A 23,987-nucleotide genomic window follows, 5' to 3' on the forward strand; every position below is an offset into this window, starting at 1 on the left:
GTTATACTTTTATATAACAATGTGAGGAAAATAAGCAGGTTTCTCTTTTATGTTATACTTTTATACAACAATGTGTGGAAAATCAGCAGGTTTCTCTTTTATGTTGTACTTTTATATAACAATGTGAGGAAAATCAGCAGGTTTCTCTTTTATGTTATATTTTTATATAACAATGTGAGGAAAATCAGCAGGTTTCTCTTTTATGTTATACTTTTATATAACAATGTGAAGAAAATCAGCAGGATTCTCTTTTATGTTATACTTTTATATAACAATGTGAGGAAAATCAGCAGGTTTATCTTTTATGTTATACTTTTATATAACAATGTGAGGAAAATCTGCAGGTTTCTCTTTTATGTTATATTTTTATATAACAATGTGAGGAAAATCAGCAGGTTTCTCTTTTATGTTATACTTTTATATAACAAAGTGAGGAAAATCAGCAGGTTTATCTTTTATGTTATACTTTTATATAACAATGTGAGGAAAATCAGCAGGTTTCTCTTTTATGTTATACTTTTATATAACAATGTGAGGAAAATCAGCAGGTTTCTCTTTTATGTTCTACTATTAAATAACAATGTGAGGAAAATCAGAAAGTTTCTCTTTTATATTATACTTTTATATAACAATGTGAGGAAAATCAGCAGGTTTCTCTTTTATGTTATACTTTTATATAACAATGTGAGGAAAATCAGCAGGATTCTCTTTTATGTTATACTTTTATATAACAATGTGAGGAAAATCAGCAGGTTTTTCTTTTATGTTATACTTTTATATATCAATGTGAGGAAAATCAGCAGGATTCTCTTTTATGTTATACTTTTATATAACAATGTGAGGAAAATCAGCAGGTTTCTCTTTTATGTTATACTTTTATATAACAATGTGAGGAAAATCAGCAGGTTTCTCTTTTATGTTATACTTTTATATAACAATATGAGGAAAATTAGCAGGTTTCTCTTTTATGTTATACTTTTATATAACAATGTGAGGAAAATCAGCAGGTTTTTCTTTTATATTATACTTTTATATAACAATGTGAGGAAAATCAGCAGGTTTCTCTTTTATGTTATACTTTTATATAACAATGTGAGGAAAATCAGCAGGTTTCTCTTTTACGTTATACTTTTATATAACAATGTGATGAAAATCAGCAGGTTTTTCTTTTACGTTATACTTTTATATAACAATGTGAAGAAAATTAGCAGGTTTTTCTTTTATGTTATATTTTTATATAATAATGTGAGGAAAATCAGCAGGTTTTTCTTTTATGTTATACTTTTATATAACAATGTGAGGAAAATCAGCAGGTTTTTCATTTATGTTATACTTTTATATAACAATGTGAGGAAAATCAGCAGGTTTCTCTTTTATGTTATACTTTTATATAACAATGTGAGGAAAATCAGCAGGTTTCTCTTTTACGTTATACTTTTATATAACAATGTGATGAAAATCAGCAGGTTTTTCTTTTACGTTATACTTTTATATAACAATGTGAAGAAAATTAGCAGGTTTTTCTTTTATGTTATATTTTTATATAATAATGTGAGGAAAATCCGCAGGTTTTTCTTTTATGTTATACTTTTATATAACAATGTGAGGAAAATTAGCAGGTTTCTCTTTTATGTTATACTTTTATATAACAATGTGAGGAAAATCAGCAGGTTTTTCTTTTATGTTATACTTTTATATAACAATGTGAGGAATATCAGCAGGTTTTACTTTTATGTTATACTTTTATATATTAATGTGAGGAAAATCAGCAGGTTTCTCTTTTATGTTATACTTTTATATAACAACATGAGGAAAATCAGCAGGTTTCTCTTTTATGTTATACTTTTATATAACAATGTGAGGAAAATCAGCAGGTTTTTCTTTTATATTATACTTTTATATAACAATGTGAGGAAAATCAGCAGGTTTCTCTTTTACGTTATAGTTTTATATAACTGTGAGGAAAATCAGCAGGTTTTTCTTTTATGTTATACTTTTATATAACAATGTGAGGAAAATCAGCAGGTTTTTCTTTTATGTTATACTTTTATATAACAATGTGAGGAAAATCAGCAGTTTTCTCTTTTATGTTATACTTTTATATAACAATGTGAGGAAAATCAGCAGGTTTCTCTTTTATGTTATACTTTTATATAACAATGTGAGGAAAATCAGCAGGTTTCTCTTTTATGTTATACTTTTATATAACAATATGAGGAAAATTAGCAGGTTTCTCTTTTATGTTATACTTTTATATAACAATGTGAGGAAAATCAGCAGGTTTTACTTTTATATTATACTTTTATATAACAATGTGAGGAAAATCAGCAGGTTTCTCTTTTACGTTATAGTTTTATATAACTGTGAGGAAAATCAGCAGGTTTTTCTTTTATGTTATACTTTTATGTAACAATGTGAGGAAAATCAGCAGGTTTTTCTTTTATGTTATACTTTTATATAACAATGTGAGGAAAATCAGCAGGTTTCTCTTTTATGTTATACTTTTATATAACAATGTGATGAAAATCAGCAGGTTTCTCTTTTATGTTATACTTTTATACAACAATGTGAGGAAAATCAGCAGTTTTCTCTTTTACGTTATACTTTTATATAACAATGTGAGGAAAATTAGCAGGTTTTTCTTTTATGTTATAACTTTATATAATAATGTGAGGAAAATCAGCAGGTTTCTCTTTTATGTTATACTTTTATATAACAATGTGAGGAAAATCAGCAGGTTTTTCTTTTATGTTATAATTTTATATAATAATGTGAGGAAAATCAGCAGGATTCTCTTTTATGTTCTACTTTTATATAACAATGTGAGGAAAATCAGCAGGTTTTTCTTTTATGTTATACTTTTATATAACAATGTGAGGAAAATCAGCAGGTTTCTCTTTTATGTTATACTTTTATATAACAATGTGAGGAAAATCAGCAGGTTTCTCTTTTACGTTATACTTTTATATAACAATGTGATGAAAATCAGCAGGTTTTTCTTTTACGTTATACTTTTATATAACAATGTGAAGAAAATTAGCAGGTTTTTCTTTTATGTTATATTTTTATATAATAATGTGAGGAAAATCATCAGGTTTTTCTTTGATGTTATACTTTTATATAACAACGTGAGGAAAATCAGCAGGTTTTTCTTTTATGTTATACTTTTATATAACAATGTGAGGAAAATCATCAGGTTTCTCTTTTATGTTATACTTTTATATAACAATGTGAGGAAAATCAGCAGGTTTCTCTTTTACGTTATACTTTTATATAACAATGTGATGAAAATCAGCAGGTTTTTCTTTTACGTTATACTTTTATATAACAATGTGAAGAAAATTAGCAGGTTTTTCTTTTATGTTATATTTTTATATAATAATGTGAGGAAAATCAGCAGGTTTTTCTTTTATGTTATACTTTTATATAACAATGTGAGGAAAATTAGCAGGTTTCTCTTTTATGTTATACTTTTATATAACAATGTGAGGAAAATCAGCAGGTTTTTCTTTTATGTTATACTTTTATATAACAATGTGAGGAATATCAGCAGGTTTTACTTTTATGTTATACTTTTATATAATAATGTGAGGAAAATCAGCAGGTTTCTCTTTTATGTTATACTTTTATATAACAATATGTGGAAAATCAGCAGGTTTCTCTTTTATGTTATACTTTTATATAACAATGTGAGGAAAATCAGCAGGTTTTTCTTTTATATTATACTTTTATATAACAATGTGAGGAAAATCAGCAGGTTTCTCTTTTACGTTATAGTTTTATATAACTGTGAGGAAAATCAGCAGGTTTTTCTTTTATGTTATACTTTTATATAACAATGTGAGGAAAATCAGCAGGTTTTTCTTTTATGTTATACTTTTATATAACAATGTGAGGAAAATCAGCAGGTTTCTCTTTTATGTTATACTTTTATATAACAATGTGAGGAAAATCAGCAGGTTTTTCTTTTATGTTATACTTTTATATAACAATGTGAGGAATATCAGCAGGTTTTACTTTTATGTTATACTTTTATATAACAATATGAGGAAAATCAGCAGGTTTCTCTTTTATGTTATACTTTTATATAACAATATGAGCAAAATCAGCAGGTTTTTCTTTTATGTTATACTTTTATATCACAATGTGAGGAATATCAGCAGGTTTTACTTTTATGTTATACTTTTATATAACAATGTGAGGAAAATTAGCAGGTTTTTCTTTTATGTTATAACTTTATATAATAATGTGAGGAAAATCAGCAGGTTTCTCTTTTATGTTATACTTTTATATAACAATGTGAGGAAAATCAGCAGGTTTTTCTTTTATGTTATAATTTTATATAATAATGTGAGGAAAATCAGCAGGATTCTCTTTTATGTTCTACTTTTATATAAAAATGTGAGGAAAATCAGCAGGTTTTTCTTTTATGTTATACTTTTATATAACAATGTGAGGAAAATCAGCAGGTTTCTCTTTTATGTTATACTTTTATATAACAATGTGAGGAAAATCAGCAGGTTTCTCTTTTACGTTATACTTTTATATAACAATGTGATGAAAATCAGCAGGTTTTTCTTTTACGTTATACTTTTATATAACAATGTGAAGAAAATTAGCAGGTTTTTCTTTTATGTTATACTTTTATATAACAATGTGAGGAAAATCAGCAGGTTTTTCTTTTATGTTATACTTTTATATAACAACGTGAGGAAAATCAGCAGGTTTTTCTTTTATGTTATACTTTTATATAACAATGTGAGGAAAATCAGCAGGTTTCTCTTTTATGTTATACTTTTATATAACAATGTGAGGAAAATCAGCAGATTTCTCTTTTACGTTATACTTTTATATAACAATGTGATGAAAATCAGCAGGTTTTTCTTTAACGTTATACTTTTATATAACAATGTGAAGAAAATTAGCAGGTTTTTCTTTTATGTTATATTTTTATATAATAATGTGAGGAAAATCAGCAGGTTTTTCTTTTATGTTATACTTTTATATAACAATGTGAGGAAAATCAGCAGGTTTTTCTTTTATGTTATACTTTTATATAACAATGTGAGGAAAATCAGCAGGTTTCTCTTTTATGTTATACTTTTATACAACAATGTGTGGAAAATCAGCAGGTTTCTCTTTTATGTTGTACTTTTATATAACAATGTGAGGAAAATCAGCAGGTTTCTCTTTTATGTTATATTTTTATATAACAATGTGAGGAAAATCAGCAGGTTTCTCTTTTATGTTATACTTTTATATAACAATGTGAAGAAAATCAGCAGGATATTCTTTTATGTTATACTTTTATATAACAATGTGAGGAAAATCAGCAGGTTTATCTTTTATGTTATACTTTTATATAACAATGTGAGGAAAATCTGCAGGTTTCTCTTTTATGTTATATTTTTATATAACAATGTGAGGAAAATCAGCAGGTTTCTCTTTTATGTTATACTTTTATATAACAAAGTGAGGAAAATCAGCAGGTTTATCTTTTATGTTATACTTTTATATAACAATGTGAGGAAAATCAGCAGGTTTCTCTTTTATGTTATACTTTTATATAACAATGTGAGGAAAATCAGCAGGTTTCTCTTTTATGTTCTACTATTAAATAACAATGTGAGGAAAATCAGAAGGTTTCTCTTTTATATTATACTTTTATATAACAATGTGAGGAAAATCAGCAGGTTTCTCTTTTATGTTATACTTTTATATAACAATGTGAGGAAAATCAGCAGGATTCTCTTTTATGTTATACTTTTATATAACAATGTGAGGAAAATCAGCAGGTTTTTCTTTTATGTTATACTTTTATATATCAATGTGAGGAAAATCAGCAGGATTCTCTTTTATGTTATACTTTTATATAACAATGTGAGGAAAATCAGCAGGTTTCTCTTTTATGTTATACTTTTATATAACAATGTGAGGAAAATCAGCAGGTTTCTCTTTTATGTTATACTTTTATATAACAATATGAGGAAAATTAGCAGGTTTCTCTTTTATGTTATACTTTTATATAACAATGTGAGGAAAATCAGCAGGTTTTTCTTTTATATTATACTTTTATATAACAATGTGAGGAAAATCAGCAGCTTTCTCTTTTATGTTATACTTTTATATAACAATGTGAGGAAAATCAGCAGGTTTCTCTTTTACGTTATACTTTTATATAACAATGTGATGAAAATCAGCAGGTTTTTCTTTTACGTTATACTTTTATATAACAATGTGAAGAAAATTAGCAGGTTTTTCTTTTATGTTATATTTTTATATAATAATGTGAGGAAAATCAGCAGGTTTTTCTTTTATGTTATACTTTTATATAACAATGTGAGGAAAATCAGCAGGTTTCTCTTTTATGTTATACTTTTATATAACAATATGAGCAAAATCAGCAGGTTTTTCTTTTATGTTATACTTTTATATAACAATGTGAGGAATATCAGCAGGTTTTACTTTTATGTTATACTTTTATATAACAATGTGAGGAAAATTAGCAGGTTTTTCTTTTATGTTATAACTTTATATAATAATGTGAGGAAAATCAGCAGGTTTCTCTTTTATGTTATACTTTTATATAACAATGTGAGGAAAATCATCAGGTTTTTCTTTTATGTTATAATTTTATATAATAATGTGAGGAAAATCAGCAGGATTCTCTTTTATGTTCTACTTTTATATAACAATGTGAGGAAAATCAGCAGGTTTTTCTTTTATGTTATACTTTTATATAACAATGTGAGGTAAATTAGCAGGTTTCTCTTTTATGTTATACTTTTATATAACAATGTGAGGAATATCAGCAGGTTTTTCTTTTATGTTATACTTTTATATAACAATGTGAGGAATATCAGCAGGTTTTACTTTTATGTTATACTTTTATATAACAATATGAGGAAAATCAGCAGGTTTCTCTTTTATGTTATACTTTTATATAACAATGTGAGGAAAATCAGCAGGTTTTTCTTTTATGTTATACTTTTATATAACAATGTGAGGAATATCAGCAGGTTTTACTTTTATGTTATACTTTTATATAACAATATGAGGAAAATCAGCAGGTTTCTCTTTTATGTTATACTTTTATATAACAATATGAGCAAAATCAGCAGGTTTCTCTTTTATGTTATACTTTTATATAACAATGTGAGGAAAATCAGCAGGTTTCTCTTTTACGTTATACTTTTATATAACAATGTGATGAAAATCAGCAGGTTTTTCTTTAACGTTATACTTTTATATAACAATGTGAAGAAAATTAGCAGGTTTTTCTTTTATGTTATATTTTTATATAATAATGTGAGGAAAATCAGCAGGTTTTTCTTTTATGTTATACTTTTATATAACAATGTGAGGAAAATCAGCAGGTTTTTCTTTTATGTTATACTTTTATATAACAATGTGAGGAAAATAAGCAGGTTTCTCTTTTATGTTATACTTTTATACAACAATGTGTGGAAAATCAGCAGGTTTCTCTTTTATGTTGTACTTTTATATAACAATGTGAGGAAAATCAGCAGGTTTCTCTTTTATGTTATATTTTTATATAACAATGTGAGGAAAATCAGCAGGTTTCTCTTTTATGTTATACTTTTATATAACAATGTGAAGAAAATCAGCAGGATTTTCTTTTATGTTATACTTTTATATAACAATGTGAGGAAAATCAGCAGGTTTATCTTTTATGTTATACTTTTATATAACAATGTGAGGAAAATCTGCAGGTTTCTCTTTTATGTTATATTTTTATATAACAATGTGAGGAAAATCAGCAGGTTTCTCTTTTATGTTATACTTTTATATAACAAAGTGAGGAAAATCAGCAGGTTTATCTTTTATGTTATACTTTTATATAACAATGTGAGGAAAATCAGCAGGTTTCTCTTTTATGTTATACTTTTATATAACAATGTGAGGAAAATCAGCAGGTTTCTCTTTTATGTTCTACTATTAAATAACAATGTGAGGAAAATCAGAAAGTTTCTCTTTTATATTATACTTTTATATAACAATGTGAGGAAAATCAGCAGGTTTCTCTTTTATGTTATACTTTTATATAACAATGTGAGGAAAATCAGCAGGATTCTCTTTTATGTTATACTTTTATATAACAATGTGAGGAAAATCAGCAGGTTTTTCTTTTATGTTATACTTTTATATATCAATGTGAGGAAAATCAGCAGGATTCTCTTTTATGTTATACTTTTATATAACAATGTGAGGAAAATCAGCAGGTTTCTCTTTTATGTTATACTTTTATATAACAATGTGAGGAAAATCAGCAGGTTTCTCTTTTATGTTATACTTTTATATAACAATATGAGGAAAATTAGCAGGTTTCTCTTTTATGTTATACTTTTATATAACAATGTGAGGAAAATCAGCAGGTTTTTCTTTTATATTATACTTTTATATAACAATGTGAGGAAAATCAGCAGGTTTCTCTTTTATGTTATACTTTTATATAACAATGTGAGGAAAATCAGCAGGTTTCTCTTTTACGTTATACTTTTATATAACAATGTGATGAAAATCAGCAGGTTTTTCTTTTACGTTATACTTTTATATAACAATGTGAAGAAAATTAGCAGGTTTTTCTTTTATGTTATATTTTTATATAATAATGTGAGGAAAATCAGCAGGTTTTTCTTTTATGTTATACTTTTATATAACAATGTGAGGAAAATCAGCAGGTTTTTCATTTATGTTATACTTTTATATAACAATGTGAGGAAAATCAGCAGGTTTCTCTTTTATGTTATACTTTTATATAACAATGTGAGGAAAATCAGCAGGTTTCTCTTTTACGTTATACTTTTATATAACAATGTGATGAAAATCAGCAGGTTTTTCTTTTACGTTATACTTTTATATAACAATGTGAAGAAAATTAGCAGGTTTTTCTTTTATGTTATATTTTTATATAATAATGTGAGGAAAATCCGCAGGTTTTTCTTTTATGTTATACTTTTATATAACAATGTGAGGAAAATTAGCAGGTTTCTCTTTTATGTTATACTTTTATATTACAATGTGAGGAAAATCAGCAGGTTTTTCTTTTATGTTATACTTTTATATAACAATGTGAGGAATATCAGCAGGTTTTACTTTTATGTTATACTTTTATATATTAATGTGAGGAAAATCAGCAGGTTTCTCTTTTATGTTATACTTTTATATAACAACATGAGGAAAATCAGCAGGTTTCTCTTTTATGTTATACTTTTATATAACAATGTGAGGAAAATCAGCAGGTTTTTCTTTTATATTATACTTTTATATAACAATGTGAGGAAAATCAGCAGGTTTCTCTTTTACGTTATAGTTTTATATAACTGTGAGGAAAATCAGCAGGTTTTACTTTTATGTTATACTTTTATATAACAATGTGAGGAAAATCAGCAGGTTTTTCTTTTATGTTATACTTTTATATAACAATGTGAGGAAAATCAGCAGTTTTCTCTTTTATGTTATACTTTTATATAACAATGTGAGGAAAATCAGCAGGTTTCTCTTTTATGTTATACTTTTATATAACAATGTGAGGAAAATCAGCAGGTTTCTCTTTTATGTTATACTTTTATATAACAATATGAGGAAAATTAGCAGGTTTCTCTTTTATGTTATACTTTTATATAACAATGTGAGGAAAATCAGCAGGTTTTACTTTTATATTATACTTTTATATAACAATGTGAGGAAAATCAGCAGGTTTCTCTTTTACGTTATAGTTTTATATAACTGTGAGGAAAATCAGCAGGTTTTTCTTTTATGTTATACTTTTATGTAACAATGTGAGGAAAATCAGCAGGTTTTTCTTTTATGTTATACTTTTATATAACAATGTGAGGAAAATCAGCAGGTTTCTCTTTTATGTTATACTTTTATATAACAATGTGATGAAAATCAGCAGGTTTCTCTTTTATGTTATACTTTTATACAACAATGTGAGGAAAATCAGCAGTTTTCTCTTTTACGTTATACTTTTATATAACAATGTGAGGAAAATTAGCAGGTTTTTCTTTTATGTTATAACTTTATATAATAATGTGAGGAAAATCAGCAGGTTTCTCTTTTATGTTATACTTTTATATAACAATGTGAGGAAAATCAGCAGGTTTTTCTTTTATGTTATAATTTTATATAATAATGTGAGGAAAATCAGCAGGATTCTCTTTTATGTTCTACTTTTATATAACAATGTGAGGAAAATCAGCAGGTTTTTCTTTTATGTTATACTTTTATATAACAATGTGAGGAAAATCAGCAGGTTTCTCTTTTATGTTATACTTTTATATAACAATGTGAGGAAAATCAGCAGGTTTCTCTTTTACGTTATACTTTTATATAACAATGTGATGAAAATCAGCAGGTTTTTCTTTTACGTTATACTTTTATATAACAATGTGAAGAAAATTAGCAGGTTTTTCTTTTATGTTATATTTTTATATAATAATGTGAGGAAAATCATCAGGTTTTTCTTTGATGTTATACTTTTATATAACAACGTGAGGAAAATCAGCAGGTTTTTCTTTTATGTTATACTTTTATATAACAATGTGAGGAAAATCATCAGGTTTCTCTTTTATGTTATACTTTTATATAACAATGTGAGGAAAATCAGCAGGTTTCTCTTTTACGTTATACTTTTATATAACAATGTGATGAAAATCAGCAGGTTTTTCTTTTACGTTATACTTTTATATAACAATGTGAAGAAAATTAGCAGGTTTTTCTTTTATGTTATATTTTTATATAATAATGTGAGGAAAATCAGCAGGTTTTTCTTTTATGTTATACTTTTATATAACAATGTGAGGAAAATTAGCAGGTTTCTCTTTTATGTTATACTTTTATATAACAATGTGAGGAAAATCAGCAGGTTTTTCTTTTATGTTATACTTTTATATAACAATGTGAGGAATATCAGCAGGTTTTACTTTTATGTTATACTTTTATATAATAATGTGAGGAAAATCAGCAGGTTTCTCTTTTATGTTATACTTTTATATAACAATATGTGGAAAATCAGCAGGTTTCTCTTTTATGTTATACTTTTATATAACAATGTGAGGAAAATCAGCAGGTTTTTCTTTTATATTATACTTTTATATAACAATGTGAGGAAAATCAGCAGGTTTCTCTTTTACGTTATAGTTTTATATAACTGTGAGGAAAATCAGCAGGTTTTTCTTTTATGTTATACTTTTATATAACAATGTGAGGAAAATCAGCAGGTTTTTCTTTTATGTTATACTTTTATATAACAATGTGAGGAAAATCAGCAGGTTTCTCTTTTATGTTATACTTTTATATAACAATGTGAGGAAAATCAGCAGGTTTCTCTTTTATGTTATACTTTTATATAACAATGTGATGAAAATCAGCAGGTTTTTCTTTTATGTTATACTTTTATATAACAATGAGAGGAAAATCAGCAGGTTTCTCTTTTATGATATACTTTTATATAACAATGTGAGGAAAATCAGCAGGTTTCTCTTTTATGATATACTTTTATATAACAATGTGAGGAAAATCAGCAGGTTTTTCTTTTATGTTATACTTTTATATAACAATGAGAGGAAAATCAGCAGGTTTCTCTTTTATGATATACTTTTATATAACAATGTGAGGAAAATCAGCAGGTTTCTCTTTTATGATATACTTTTATATAACAATGTGAGGAAAATCAGCAGTTTTCTCTTTTACGTTATACTTTTATATAACAATGTGAGGAAAATCAGCAGGTTTTTCTTTTACGTTATACTTTTATATAACAATGTGAGGAAAATTAGCAGGTTTTTCTTTTATGTTATAACTTTATATAATAATGTGAGGAAAATCAGCAGGTTTCTCTTTTATGTTATACTTTTATATAACAATGTGAGGAAAATCAGCAGGTTTTTCTTTTATGTTATAATTTTATATAATAATGTGAGGAAAATCAGCAGGATTCTCTTTTATGTTCTACTTTTATATAACAATGTGAGGAAAATCAGCAGGTTTTTCTTTTATGTTATACTTTTATATAACAATGTGAGGTAAATTAGCAGGTTTCTCTTTTATGTTATACTTTTATATAACAATGTGAGGAAAATCAGCAGGTTTTTCTTTTATGTTATACTTTTATATAACAATGTGAGGAATATCAGCAGGTTTTACTTTTATGTTATACTTTTATATAACAATATGAGGAAAATCAGCAGGTTTCTCTTTTATGTTATACTTTTATATAACAATATGAGCAAAATCAGCAGGTTTCTCTTTTATGTTATACTTTTATATAACAATGTGAGGAAAATCAGCAGGTTTTTCTTTTATGTTATACTTTTATATAACAATGTGAGGAAAATCAGCAGGTTTTTCTTTTATGTTATACTTTTATATAACAATGTGAGGAAAATCAGCAGGTTTCTCTTTTATGTTGTACTTTTATATAACAATGTGAGGAAAATCAGCAGGTTTCTCTTTTATGTTATACTTTTATATAACAATGTGAGGAAAATCAGCAGGTTTTTCTTTTATGTTATACTTTTATATAACAATGTGAGGAAAATCAGCAGGTTTCTCTTTTATGTTATACTTTTATATAACAATGTGAGGAAAATCAGCAGGTTTCTCTTTTATGTTATACTTTTATATAACAACGTGAGGAAAATCAGCAGGTTTCTCTTTTATGTTATACTTTTATATAACAATGTGAGGAAAATCAGGAGGTTTTTCTTTTATGTTATACTTTTACAGAACAATGTGAGGAAAATCCGCAGGTTTCTCTTTTATGTTATACTTTTATATAACAATGTGAGGAAAATCAGCAGGTTTCTCTTTTATGTTATATTTTTATATAACAATGTGAGGAAAATCAGCAGGTTTTTCTTTTATGTTATACTTTTATATAACAATGTGAGGAAAATCAGGAGGTTTTTCTTTTATGTTATACTTTTACAGAACAATGTGAGGAAAATCCGCAGGTTTCTCTTTTATGTTATACTTTTATATAACAATGTGAGGAAAATCAGCAGGTTTCACTTTTATGTTATATTTTTATATAACAATGTGAGGAAAATCAGCAGGTTTTTCTTTTATGTTATACTTTGATATAACAATGTGAGGAAAATCAGCAGGTTTCTCTTTTATGTTATACTTTTATAAAACAATGTGAGGAAAATCAGCAGGTTTCTCTTTTATGTTATACTTTTATATAACAATGTGAGGAAAATCAGCAGGTTTTTCTTTTATGTTATACTTTTATATAACATTGTGAGGAAAATCAGCAGGTTTTTCTTTTATGTTATACTTTTATATAACAATGTGAGGAAAATCAGCAGGTTTTTCTTTTATGTTATACTTTTATAGAACAACGTGAGGAATATCAGCAGGTTTTACTTTTATGTTATACTTTTATATAACAATATGAGGAAAATCAGCAGGTTTCTCTTTTATGTTATACTTTTATATAACAATATGAGCAAAATCAGCAGGTTTCTCTTTTATGTTCTACTTTTATATAACAATGTGAGGAAAATCAGCAGGTTTTTCTTTTATGTTATACTTTTATATAACAATGTGAGGTAAATTAGCAGGTTTCTCTTTTATGTTATACTTTTATATAACAATGTGAGGAAAATCAGCAGGTTTTTCTTTTATGTTATACTTTTATATAACAATGTGAGGAATATCAGCAGGTTTTACTTTTATGTTATATTTTTATAGAACAATATGAGGAAAATCAGCAGGTTTCTTTTTTATGTTATACTTTTATATAACAATATGAGCAAAATCAGCAGGTTTCTCTTTTATGTTATACTTTTATATAACAATGTGAGGAAAATCAGCAGGTTTTTCTTTTATGTTATACTTTTATATAACAATGTGCGGAAAATCAGCAGGTTTTTCTTTTATGTTATACTTTTATATAACAATGTGAGGAAAATCAGCAGGTTTCTCTTTTATGTTGTACTTTTATTTAACAATGTGAGGAAAATCAGCAGGTTTCTCTTTTATGTTATACTTTTATATAACAATGTGAGGAAAATCAGCAGGTTTTTCTTTTATGTTATACTTTTATATAACAATGTGAGGAAAATCAGCAGGTTTTTCTTTTATGTTATACTTTTATATAACAATGTGAGGAAAATCAGCAGGTTTCTCTTTTATGTTATACTTTTATATAACAATGTGAGGAAAATCAGCAGGTTTCTCTTTTATGTTATACTTTTATATAACAATGTGAGGAAAATCAGCAGGTTTCTCTTTTATGTTATACTTTTATATAACAATGTGAGGAAAATCAGGAGGTTTTTCTTTTATGTTATACTTTTACAGAACAATGTGAGGAAAATCAGCAGGTTTCTCTTTTATGTTATACTTTTATATAACAATGTGAGGAAAATCAGCAGGTTTCTCTTTTATGTTATACTTTTATATAACAATGTGAGGAAAATCAGCAGGTTTCTCTTTTATGTTATACTTTTATATAACAATGTGAGGAAAATCAGCAGGTTTTTCTTTTATGTTATACTTTTATATAACAATGTGAGGAAAATCAGGAGGTTTTTCTTTTATGTTATACTTTTACAGAACAATGTGAGGAAAATCCGCAGGTTTCTCTTTTATGTTATACTTTTATATAACAATGTGAGGAAAATCAGCAGGTTTCTCTTTTATGTTATATTTTTATATAACAATGTGAGGAAAATCAGCAGGTTTTTCTTTTATGTTATACTTTGATATAACAATGTGAGGAAAATCAGCAGGTTTCTCTTTTATGTTATACTTTTATAAAACAATGTGAGGAAAATCAGCAGGTTTCTCTTTTATGTTATACTTTTATATAACAATGTGAGGAAAATCAGCAGGTTTTTCTTTTATGTTATACTTTTATATAACAATGTGAGGAAAATCAGCAGGTTTTTCTTTTATGTTATACTTTTATATAACAATGTGAGGAAAATCAGCAGGTTATACTTTTATGCTATACTTTCATATTGCAATAATAAACATAGATAACCAACCTTTTGGGTTTGCGCAAAATGTAGACAGGCATCTGACTTACCTTGGTGAAGGACTCTATCCCGAAATGTCTGTTATGTATCTTTATCTCTGCTATTTAAAGTACACTGTTTGTCCTGCTGAGTTTCTCCAGCATTGTGTTTTTAAGGTCAACCCTGGTGTCTGCGGACTTTCATGTTTTTGTACCAAGTCAGCGGCAGAACATTGCTTAAGTGGTAGCATGAAAGGAGGGATTGAAGCATCCAATGGACAAGAAACAAATAGCATTTGTGATGAAATGTTTGATAATCTGTGTTGGGCTTTCATTCCAGGAGTGGCTCAATCTTTGCAAACAAAAATTCAAGGAATTTACCCAATCTGCAAAAGTGGAAATAGGCCTGGTAATTCATCCAGGACAAAGTGACCAGGGCTACAACAGCTCAAGGAAATGTCAGAATAAACCAATGAGAAGCTCGAGGGACTCAATGAGGCAGGCATGTAGAAATGGTCAGTCAGCGTTCGGTTTGGTTAAAGAGAACAAAACACAGGAAATTGTGCAATGGGGGGGGGGGGGCGGCAGGGGATATGAGAGAAACAGAGTTGGAAAATATATGGAAGTTATATACATCTGATGGAAAACAAGAAAATGGATCGATTGATCCTTTTTTTAATCACAGTTGAACTAACCGACATTAGAGGATGTAGATATACAGGAGTTGGAAGCATCATTTACTGACTTGGAAATTAAAATTGCTATGATGGAAATGCCGAATGGTAAATCGCCTGGTGATGATGGATTTTCGGTTGAATTTTATAAAATTTTTTACGACGACTTCTCTACAGTGTTTGGAGATGTACTACGTCAGGTTGGAGAACATTATGAATTTCCTGAGTCTTGTTCTAGTGCTTTAATTACAGTAATTCGAACGAAAGATAGAGATCCTTTGAAAGTATCTTCATATCGACCGATTTTGTTGTTGAATGTAGATTATAAAATTATAGCTAAAATTTTAGCGAATAGATTGGCTAAGTTTTTACCTAAGCTGATCCACATGGATCAAACAGGTTTCATAAAGAATCGATATGCCTCGGATAATATTTTACGTGTGATTAGTTTGATTAATAGATTTTGACAATCTCCAGACCATCCGATGGTGATATCTTTAAATGGCGAAAAAGCGTTTGATAGAGTTGAGTGGAATTTTCTGTTCAAAGTTTTGGAGAATTTTAAGTTTGGTCCTTTTTTTATTGGTTGGATTAAGGCTTTATATAGTAAACCAGTAGCTAGAGTATTGACGAATGTTTTGATTTCGGAACCGTTTAAACTGACCCGATCTATTCATCAAGGTTGTCCTTTATCACCAGCTTTATTTGCGTTTGTGATCGAACCTTTGGCACAGTTGATAGGACAGAATACACAGATACAGGGTATGAAAGATTTAGATGAGGAATATAAAATTAATTTATTTGCTGATGATGTATTTGTGTACCTAACAAATCCAGCTCAATCACTTTTGCATTTGAAGGAGTGTTTGATGCAATATGGACGTCTTTCTGGATATAAAGTTAATTGGGAAAAAAGCGAAATATTACCGGTGAGTGAAGATTATTCAGCTTATAAAAACATTCTTAATTTGAAATGGATGGATCGAATTAAGTATTTGGGTATAATTATGGATGTTAATTATCAATCTTTATATAAATTAAATTATGTTCCATTAATAAAAAAATTTAAAACTGATTTGATTAAATGGAAAGATCTGCCTATTAATTTATTGGGTAGAATAAATACAATTAAGATGAATATTTTTCCACGTATACAATATTTATTTCGATCTATTCCGTATTTATTTGATAATTTTTTTTTGAGATTTGAATAAAATGGTTAGAGAGTTTTTATGGAGCAGTAAATTTTCAAGAGAAGCCTTGAATAAATTAACTTGGAAATATGACCTGGGGGATTACGTTTACCACATTTTCAAAATTATTATGAAGCAGCCCAAATTAAATTTATTAGTTCATTGATGGATTTGGAACAACCCCCTAGTTGGGCCAAAATTGAGATGGCAAATATTTTTGAATTTGAAATACATCAATTTTTGTTTCGATGGAATGTAAATTTGTTACAGCAACATAATGTGCCTATATTAAAACATTTAATGAAGCTATGGACAAATAAAAAGAAAATGAAAGGTTCTCGTGGTGAATTGTCGGCCTTGACTCCGTTGTATAATAATTAACTTATTTCTTTCTCAATACATAATCAAAGTTTATTATATTGGAGATTTAAAGGTGTGGAAAATTTGTGAGATTGTTTTAAAGAAGGTAAGTTTTTATCTTTTGATCAGATGAGGGACAGTTATGGTATTGATAAGAATTCTTTGTTTCTTTATTATCAAATTCGATCCTCGGTAAAGCATGTGTTTGGTAGAGATATGATTTTACCTGAAATGACTAAATTTGAGACTTTTCTTATGAAGGTACCAGAGAAGGGTTATATTTCAGTTATGTATCAAATATTACAGGATGGTATGGATAAAGGGGTTGGGATAAATCTAAAGGTAAATGGGAAGCAAAAATTGGTTTTATTTTTTCCGAGGATGATTGGTCAGATATTTGTTATGATCGTGTAACTAGACTGATAAATGCACGTTATGCAATGATTAATTATAATTTTTAACATCAATTATACTTAACACCTGAAAAGCTAAAAAAATATGGTTTTCATGAATCAGATTTGTGTTTTAGATGTGGTAACGCTGTTGGAACTTTTTTTCACGCGGTTTGGTCATGTATATATATACACAATCTTTTTGGAAGAAAGTACAATTGCTTCTGAAATACCTGTATAAGATTAAAATACCTTTGGATCCAACAGTATTTTTATTGGGTAGTTTGCAACCTCTGAAAGGTTTGTGATTAGATAAATTTCAACTTGCTTTTATATATTTAGCTTTATCTGTAGCGAAAAAATGTATTGCTAGTACGTGGAAAGATACAAATATGATTGATATTATTAGATGGCATAATGAGATGAAATATTATTTAATAATGGAAAAAAATCACATATGTTTCGCTTGATAACTATTATTTTTTTATTAATAAGTGTTTGTTATATTCAGAATATTTACATTGATTAGATCTTAATATGTATGTTTAATTTTTCTTTTTTTTCCTCTCTTTATGGCTCTCCTTAGGAGAGTTGACTGAAAGGGGGGGGTTTCTTTTTTTTCTTTCTTTTTTCTTTTATATATATTAAATATATCGTTCATGTTTAGTTTATTGTTATATATGTTACTTATTATCTGTATTTTGAACGAATAAATAAAGTTTAAAAAAAAGAAAATATATGGAGAGAGCATACAGTAAAAATGGATAGATAAATAAAAGAGACAGAGAAAGGGGTGGATAAACAGAGAAGAGATGGATAGATAAAGTGAGAAGAGATAAAGGAGGAGAGATGGATAGACAAAGGAAAGAGAGACCACAATGAAGAGAAGCTGCAGTCAATGGGGCACAGCAGGTGCCAATGAGCAAATTACAGTGCGCAGAAGCCCAATCTCTGACATTAATAAGAACAGACTATCTCTTCTGTGCATTGCAAGCAACTTCATCAATCTGTTATGCTTAGAACCTATACTGTTGCACCTTTGTTGTCATAAACAAGTCTCTGGAGCTGGTGTGAATTATATCTTGAATGTAAAATGTACATTTTGAATGAGAAAGTCCTGTAAGTACTTTCCCTCAGGCCATTCAGGAATCATACAGCCAATCTTCCCTTTGTGTCTGTGTAACCTTGCTCGGCAAAATTATCCGATTAATCCAGCCTCCTCCTCCCCCATACCCCTGTAGCTTCTTTATGTTTCAAAGATTTGTCTGGTTCTGTTCTTAACAAATCTGTTTATTTACCTTCCATTTCCCTTTCAAGCAGCATATCGCAGATCACAGTAATTCACAGCATGTTTAAAACTGTTGCATCAGCTTTACTAATTTTGTTAATTATTCCCTCCGAAAATCACAGCCTGATTCAGACAGGGGTGTAATTGTTTAAAAATCAAATGAGGGATCAGCTGCTGAGGACTCAGAGCTGCCTGAAACGAACTGCCGACAGCTTGTTCAATTTTGCTGGGACACCTCCCCAGACTCCACGGCCAACCCAGCAGAGAAGCAGCAACAGCAGGCAGGGGTCAGCACACAGGCTCTGCACAGTCACGCTGCAGCAGTAGAGGTGAACTCCACACCTGCCAGTCTCTGCACAGGAGCAGCAGGACAGAGTGAGGGGGTGGGGCGGGGGGGGGGGAAAGAGAGTCAAGGGCAATAGAAACGAGAGGGAGAGGAAGGAAAAATGTCGCTGGTTAGCGAGTGGTTAGGAATGCACTGCTGGAGTTAGAGATGGAAGTCTTGTAAGGATACGGTGTGGTTGGCGCAATGCTATTACATTGCCTATAACCTGGATTTGAGTCTGTAAGGAGTTTGTACGTTTTGTTTGGGTGCTCCGGTTTCCTCCCATTTTCCAAAGAAGTATAGGGTTAGTCGGTTAATTGGTCATGTGGATGAATTTGGGTGGCTTGGGTTCATAGGCAGTAAGGGCCCGTTACTGTGCTGTATCTCTAAACTAAATTATATTTTTTAAAAATGCAGAGAAATGTGTCACTGATGAGTTTAGTATAGGGAAGGAGGCCATTTGGCCCATCATGTCCATGTTGATTTCTAACTCAATCATCTCTTATTTCCAGCACTCCATCCCAGCCTTGCAGCAAGCTCGCATCCAGATATCTTTTAAATATAGTGAGGGATTGTTTCCACTCTCCTTTCAGGTACTGTAGTAGTTCCAGACCCCATTTCTCCAGGGTGAAAATATCAATTGTATGAAATAAAAAAAATCACTAATCCCATGTTTACTCTCTCTACCTTCCCATTAACTTCCTCACAGACTTCATCATTCATCCAGTCTTTTTGCTCACTTATCCATGGAGTGTCGAATTCAGCAGGTTGCTGGGGAGAAGTGAGAATGGTGGATGGGCAGAAGAGTGGAAACATGGGAGCAGTCTCCCACCCCGAAGCCCCAATTCAATTGGATCTTGGCTGACCTCATCTTTAACTCAAGACAAAGCCAGGAGATGTGCTGCCCTTGCAGATTCAGATTCAGTCCTGGCCTGAATGTATCTGAATGGAGTTCTCTGTGTGATTCCACACACAAGCAGGTTGGTAAGTTAACTGGCCACTGTAAATTATCCCTGGTGTTTGTGAATGGTTGAATCGGAGGGTGTTGATGGGAATAAGGGAAAATTAAAAAATGTAATGACTGTTGGATTGGTGAAAGTGGCTTGTTAATAACTGGCAGTCTGATGGGCCTGTCTCTGTGCAGTCTGACCCAATGAACAACATTCACACAGTTTACAATGAAATGCTGGAGACGCATAGTGAGTCTCGCAGAATCCTTGGGGAGAAGTGGTCAGATAATGCTTCGGTCTGGGATCTTTGAGATTTGGGAGGGTGCTGAGGGCAAGAAGGGCTCCTGAAGGGCTTCGGACTCTGAAGGTTTCCTGATCGTATGGTAGTGGAGCTCGGATTGCCAATGGTTTGAACAGGAGTCTTTGCGGCTGCAGAAGCAATGGAAATGAATCCACGGATACTCAATGACTCTGCTTCTCTTTCTCTTAATATTAGGGGCACTGGGCAATGATCATGGCAACTTTTTGTTTGCCTTACAGCAGACAAAATTTGAAGTATGTCATGTGTGACAGAGTATATAGGTATGTTTTTGGGAGATAAATTGGGAAAAGTTTGCTTGAGTAGGTTACATACAAACACTTTAAAACAGATCTTATTTAAAATAATGGAGTTCTGCTAATGCTAGACATGTCAAGGCCAACAGCTTTTTCAAGAGCTTTGAAGAGTGCTCAAGAGACTTCACTATTGGATTGATGTTTACAAAAGGCAATAGATGAAAGAGCACATCGGAGCTGCTTCTGTCTGGAAGAGAGCTTGCTGTCGTAAGAGGGTCATGTGGTTTTACAAGCAGAGAGAGTCAAACAGGCTTTCTCTCAGAGAGAGAGAGAGAGAGAGAGAGAGAGAGAGAGAGAGACACAGAGATCACTTGTACAGTGTTACAGTCAGCAAAAGCAGCTGGGACTGGAGTAGGACAAGCTGGAAAGTTTATTAAAATCCCGTTTGGAAGATAGCCTGGTCAAAGCCCTTGTGGTTCATGCAAGAGGAGAGGACTGGCTGTCTAATGTTTTACTTGGTATAAGAGAAACAAAAAGAACTATGAGGTGACCTGAAAGAGGTTATCATCTGGAGAACCCTGAAAGGGCAAATTTCATCAGGAAGACACTGATGTGGCTGATGGAATTAAATCTCTCTATGAAAACTGACAAGAACCTTCCTGAGTGGTAACCATTTATCTATCAAGCACCAAAGCCTGGTGAACTTTATAAATGTTAAATTGTGTCCACAGTATAAGAATTACCTGCAACCAGTGAACTTGGAGGAATGAGAAGTGAGATTGGACTGTGAACCAAGGAACTTTTCTGAACTTACACATGTGCTTAGAATTAGATGGGGGTTAAGTCAATAGTGATAAGTTAAAGTTTAATTCTATTTTCATATTTAAAGATAATTAAAAGCAACTTTTGTTTCAGTAATCACTTGTCTTGGTGAATATTGCTGCTGGGTTTTGGGGTCCTCTGGGCTCACAACACATGTATATTTCAGTTTTTGGTGGAACAGACAGATGATGTTACTTCAAACTCAACGGCTGTGAAGGTGGACGAAGGCTGTAACAAATCCACCAGCTCCATTCATCATGGTTTCCATGCCATTGGAACTAGTTGGTTGAATTGTGAAGTATCGTTTGCTTCTTGGAGTGGAACATTAAGTACATGTTAAACAAATACACGCACAGGTGTCTTCGCTCTGTGGATCAATGGAAGGAAGGCCATCATCCTCAACCGCAAGGGATGGCCACGACAATGGGTTAGTATGTGGCAATGAAAGGAACCTTGAACCTCTTGGGCGAATGGTCCCGACCCAAAATGTTGACCGACTATTTCTCTCCAATGGATGGTGCCTAACCTGTTGAATTCCTCCAGCATCTTATTCTTTGGTCAAGGTTCCTGCATCTGCAATTTTTGTGTTTCTTGGTTATCCACCGAGTTTAGTTCAATACTTCTAACAATGCTGGCAAACAAATACTTCCTTCACCATGAGAAATTATTCCAAGTTAATCAGGAAGAAGCCTTTGCACAGTCAGGTGTGCGAGGAAAGTGGTAGGGAAAGGATTTTGCCACATTGGCTTGAGGTTGAAGTGCTATTCTCGTTAAAGTGAGGAACCCCTCTTCAGTAACGACGACAGCAGCAGCACTGAGGCTTGGGAACAGGGAGCAAACCAAAGCTATCAACACTAGAGTTGGGTAGTTGGCTAATGAAGAACCAGGAGACATGTGCAATAGGAAGACTGTGGAGTTATGTCCAAATAGCCCTCAGGTTGTGTTAGAAGGGTCACCACTGTAGCTGAAACCCAGGGATTAAATGTCCAGAAAATGCAAAAGTTTGGAGCCAGTTTTCATTGATGTCCCAAGGAAGAGCAGTAGAGGAAGATAGGCAATCGAGTTTAAATTGACCTTTGACAGTCAGCTGTGTTGATTAGCCAGTTATCAGGGCATTTCTTCTTTGGCTTGGCTTCGCGGACGAAGATTTATGGAGGGGGTAAATGTCCACGTCAGCTGCAGGCTCGTTTGTGGCTGACAAGTCTGATACGGGACAGGCAGACACGGTTGCAGCGGTTGCAGGGGAAAATTTGTTGGTTGGGGTTGGGTGTTGGGTTTTTCCTCCTTTGTCTTTTGTCAGTGAGGTGGGCTCTGCGGTCTTCTTCAAAGGAGGTTGCTGCCCGCTGAACGATGCAATTCACCAATTTCGTTATCTTTTCTTTATCAAGCCAATTCAACTGGATTGGAGTCTGTGAGTGAGTTATCACCCTTGGGCAAAGATGAGTCTAATGATCATATTTTAACCACCAGTGTCGATCATAAAAGAGTTCACAATTTAACAGACTCATGAGTATAATTTATTTTGTTACATAAAATCAACATCAGTTAGAGCCATGACAGAAAAGAGGAGATTATTAAAAGGATAACATCACTCTAATATGGAGCTGTTAATTTAATTTCAATTTCTGTCTCAGTGTGCCTCTGAATGTCCCATGGCACTGTCAGTTCGTATGTCCCTTGCCATTTTCACAACTTCTTGTGATGAACTACAGTGCACCTGCTTTACTGGTCAGGGCACTGAGCCTGTTGCTGGATAAAACTTTAACCAGGCCGCATTTAGAGTACTGTGTGCAGTTCTGGTTGTCAGGCTATGGGAAGGATGTGCAGGCTTTGCAGAAGATGCAGAGGAGCTTCACCAGGATCTTGCTTAGATTGGATTGCATTGCATGTGCTTTAAGGAAAGGCTGGACAGAGTTTGATATTTTTCTCTGGAGCATTGGAGGCTGAGGGGTGACCTGATAGAAGGATACACCATTATGAGTTATGACATCCACAGGGAGCAATTACCCCACTTAACTCTCCAACACAAAGATCAGCAGAGGGGTATTTAACAACAAAAGTTTAACAGCTTCAAGTCCACATTGACACCAACCTATGCAAAATGCGTGATCTAAGTTCTGCGCCCTTCCTTTCAGAAACTGATTTGCAGTGCCTCTGGTCGAATAGATCATTAATTTTTAATTATGAGCACTTCTAACTTTGATGTTTAGTCTGCCTCTGTTGCCATGGAATTAAAAGAGGACTTCAGTGAATCCTGAAATGATTGCAAGAGCTACCAGCTTAAAACGAAGAGTCAAAATGCACGTGAAATGAAGGGAAACAGCAATTATATTGAAATGGTTCTATCGCCCACCTCCAAGGCTTTGTGGGGGTGTTATTAAGCTAAAGGCTAATGCTGCGCCCCATTAGATAAGGCAACTAAGAGCTTGACCAACA

General features: G+C 30.9%; 1 protein-coding gene across 2 annotated transcripts in view; it reads right to left on the minus strand.

The window, feature by feature from the left end:
• Window positions 1–23,987, minus strand: part of wscd2 (WSC domain containing 2) — a 332,148-nt gene that overhangs the window by 97,757 nt on the left and 210,404 nt on the right. The window contains exon 8 of one of the 2 annotated variants that reach the window (XM_069932665.1): window positions 23,094–23,506. The exons of the other annotated variant lie outside the window; for it this stretch is intronic. Within the exon in view, the coding sequence (XP_069788766.1) occupies window positions 23,445–23,506 (62 nt within the window). The 3' untranslated portion in view covers window positions 23,094–23,444. Of the gene's footprint in view, window positions 1–23,093; window positions 23,507–23,987 lie in introns of those variants that run through there. 2 annotated transcript variants of the gene reach the window in all.

This window comes from Narcine bancroftii, chromosome 4 (genome assembly GCF_036971445.1).
Source record: "Narcine bancroftii isolate sNarBan1 chromosome 4, sNarBan1.hap1, whole genome shotgun sequence".
Taxonomy (NCBI): Eukaryota; Metazoa; Chordata; class Chondrichthyes; order Torpediniformes; family Narcinidae; genus Narcine; species Narcine bancroftii.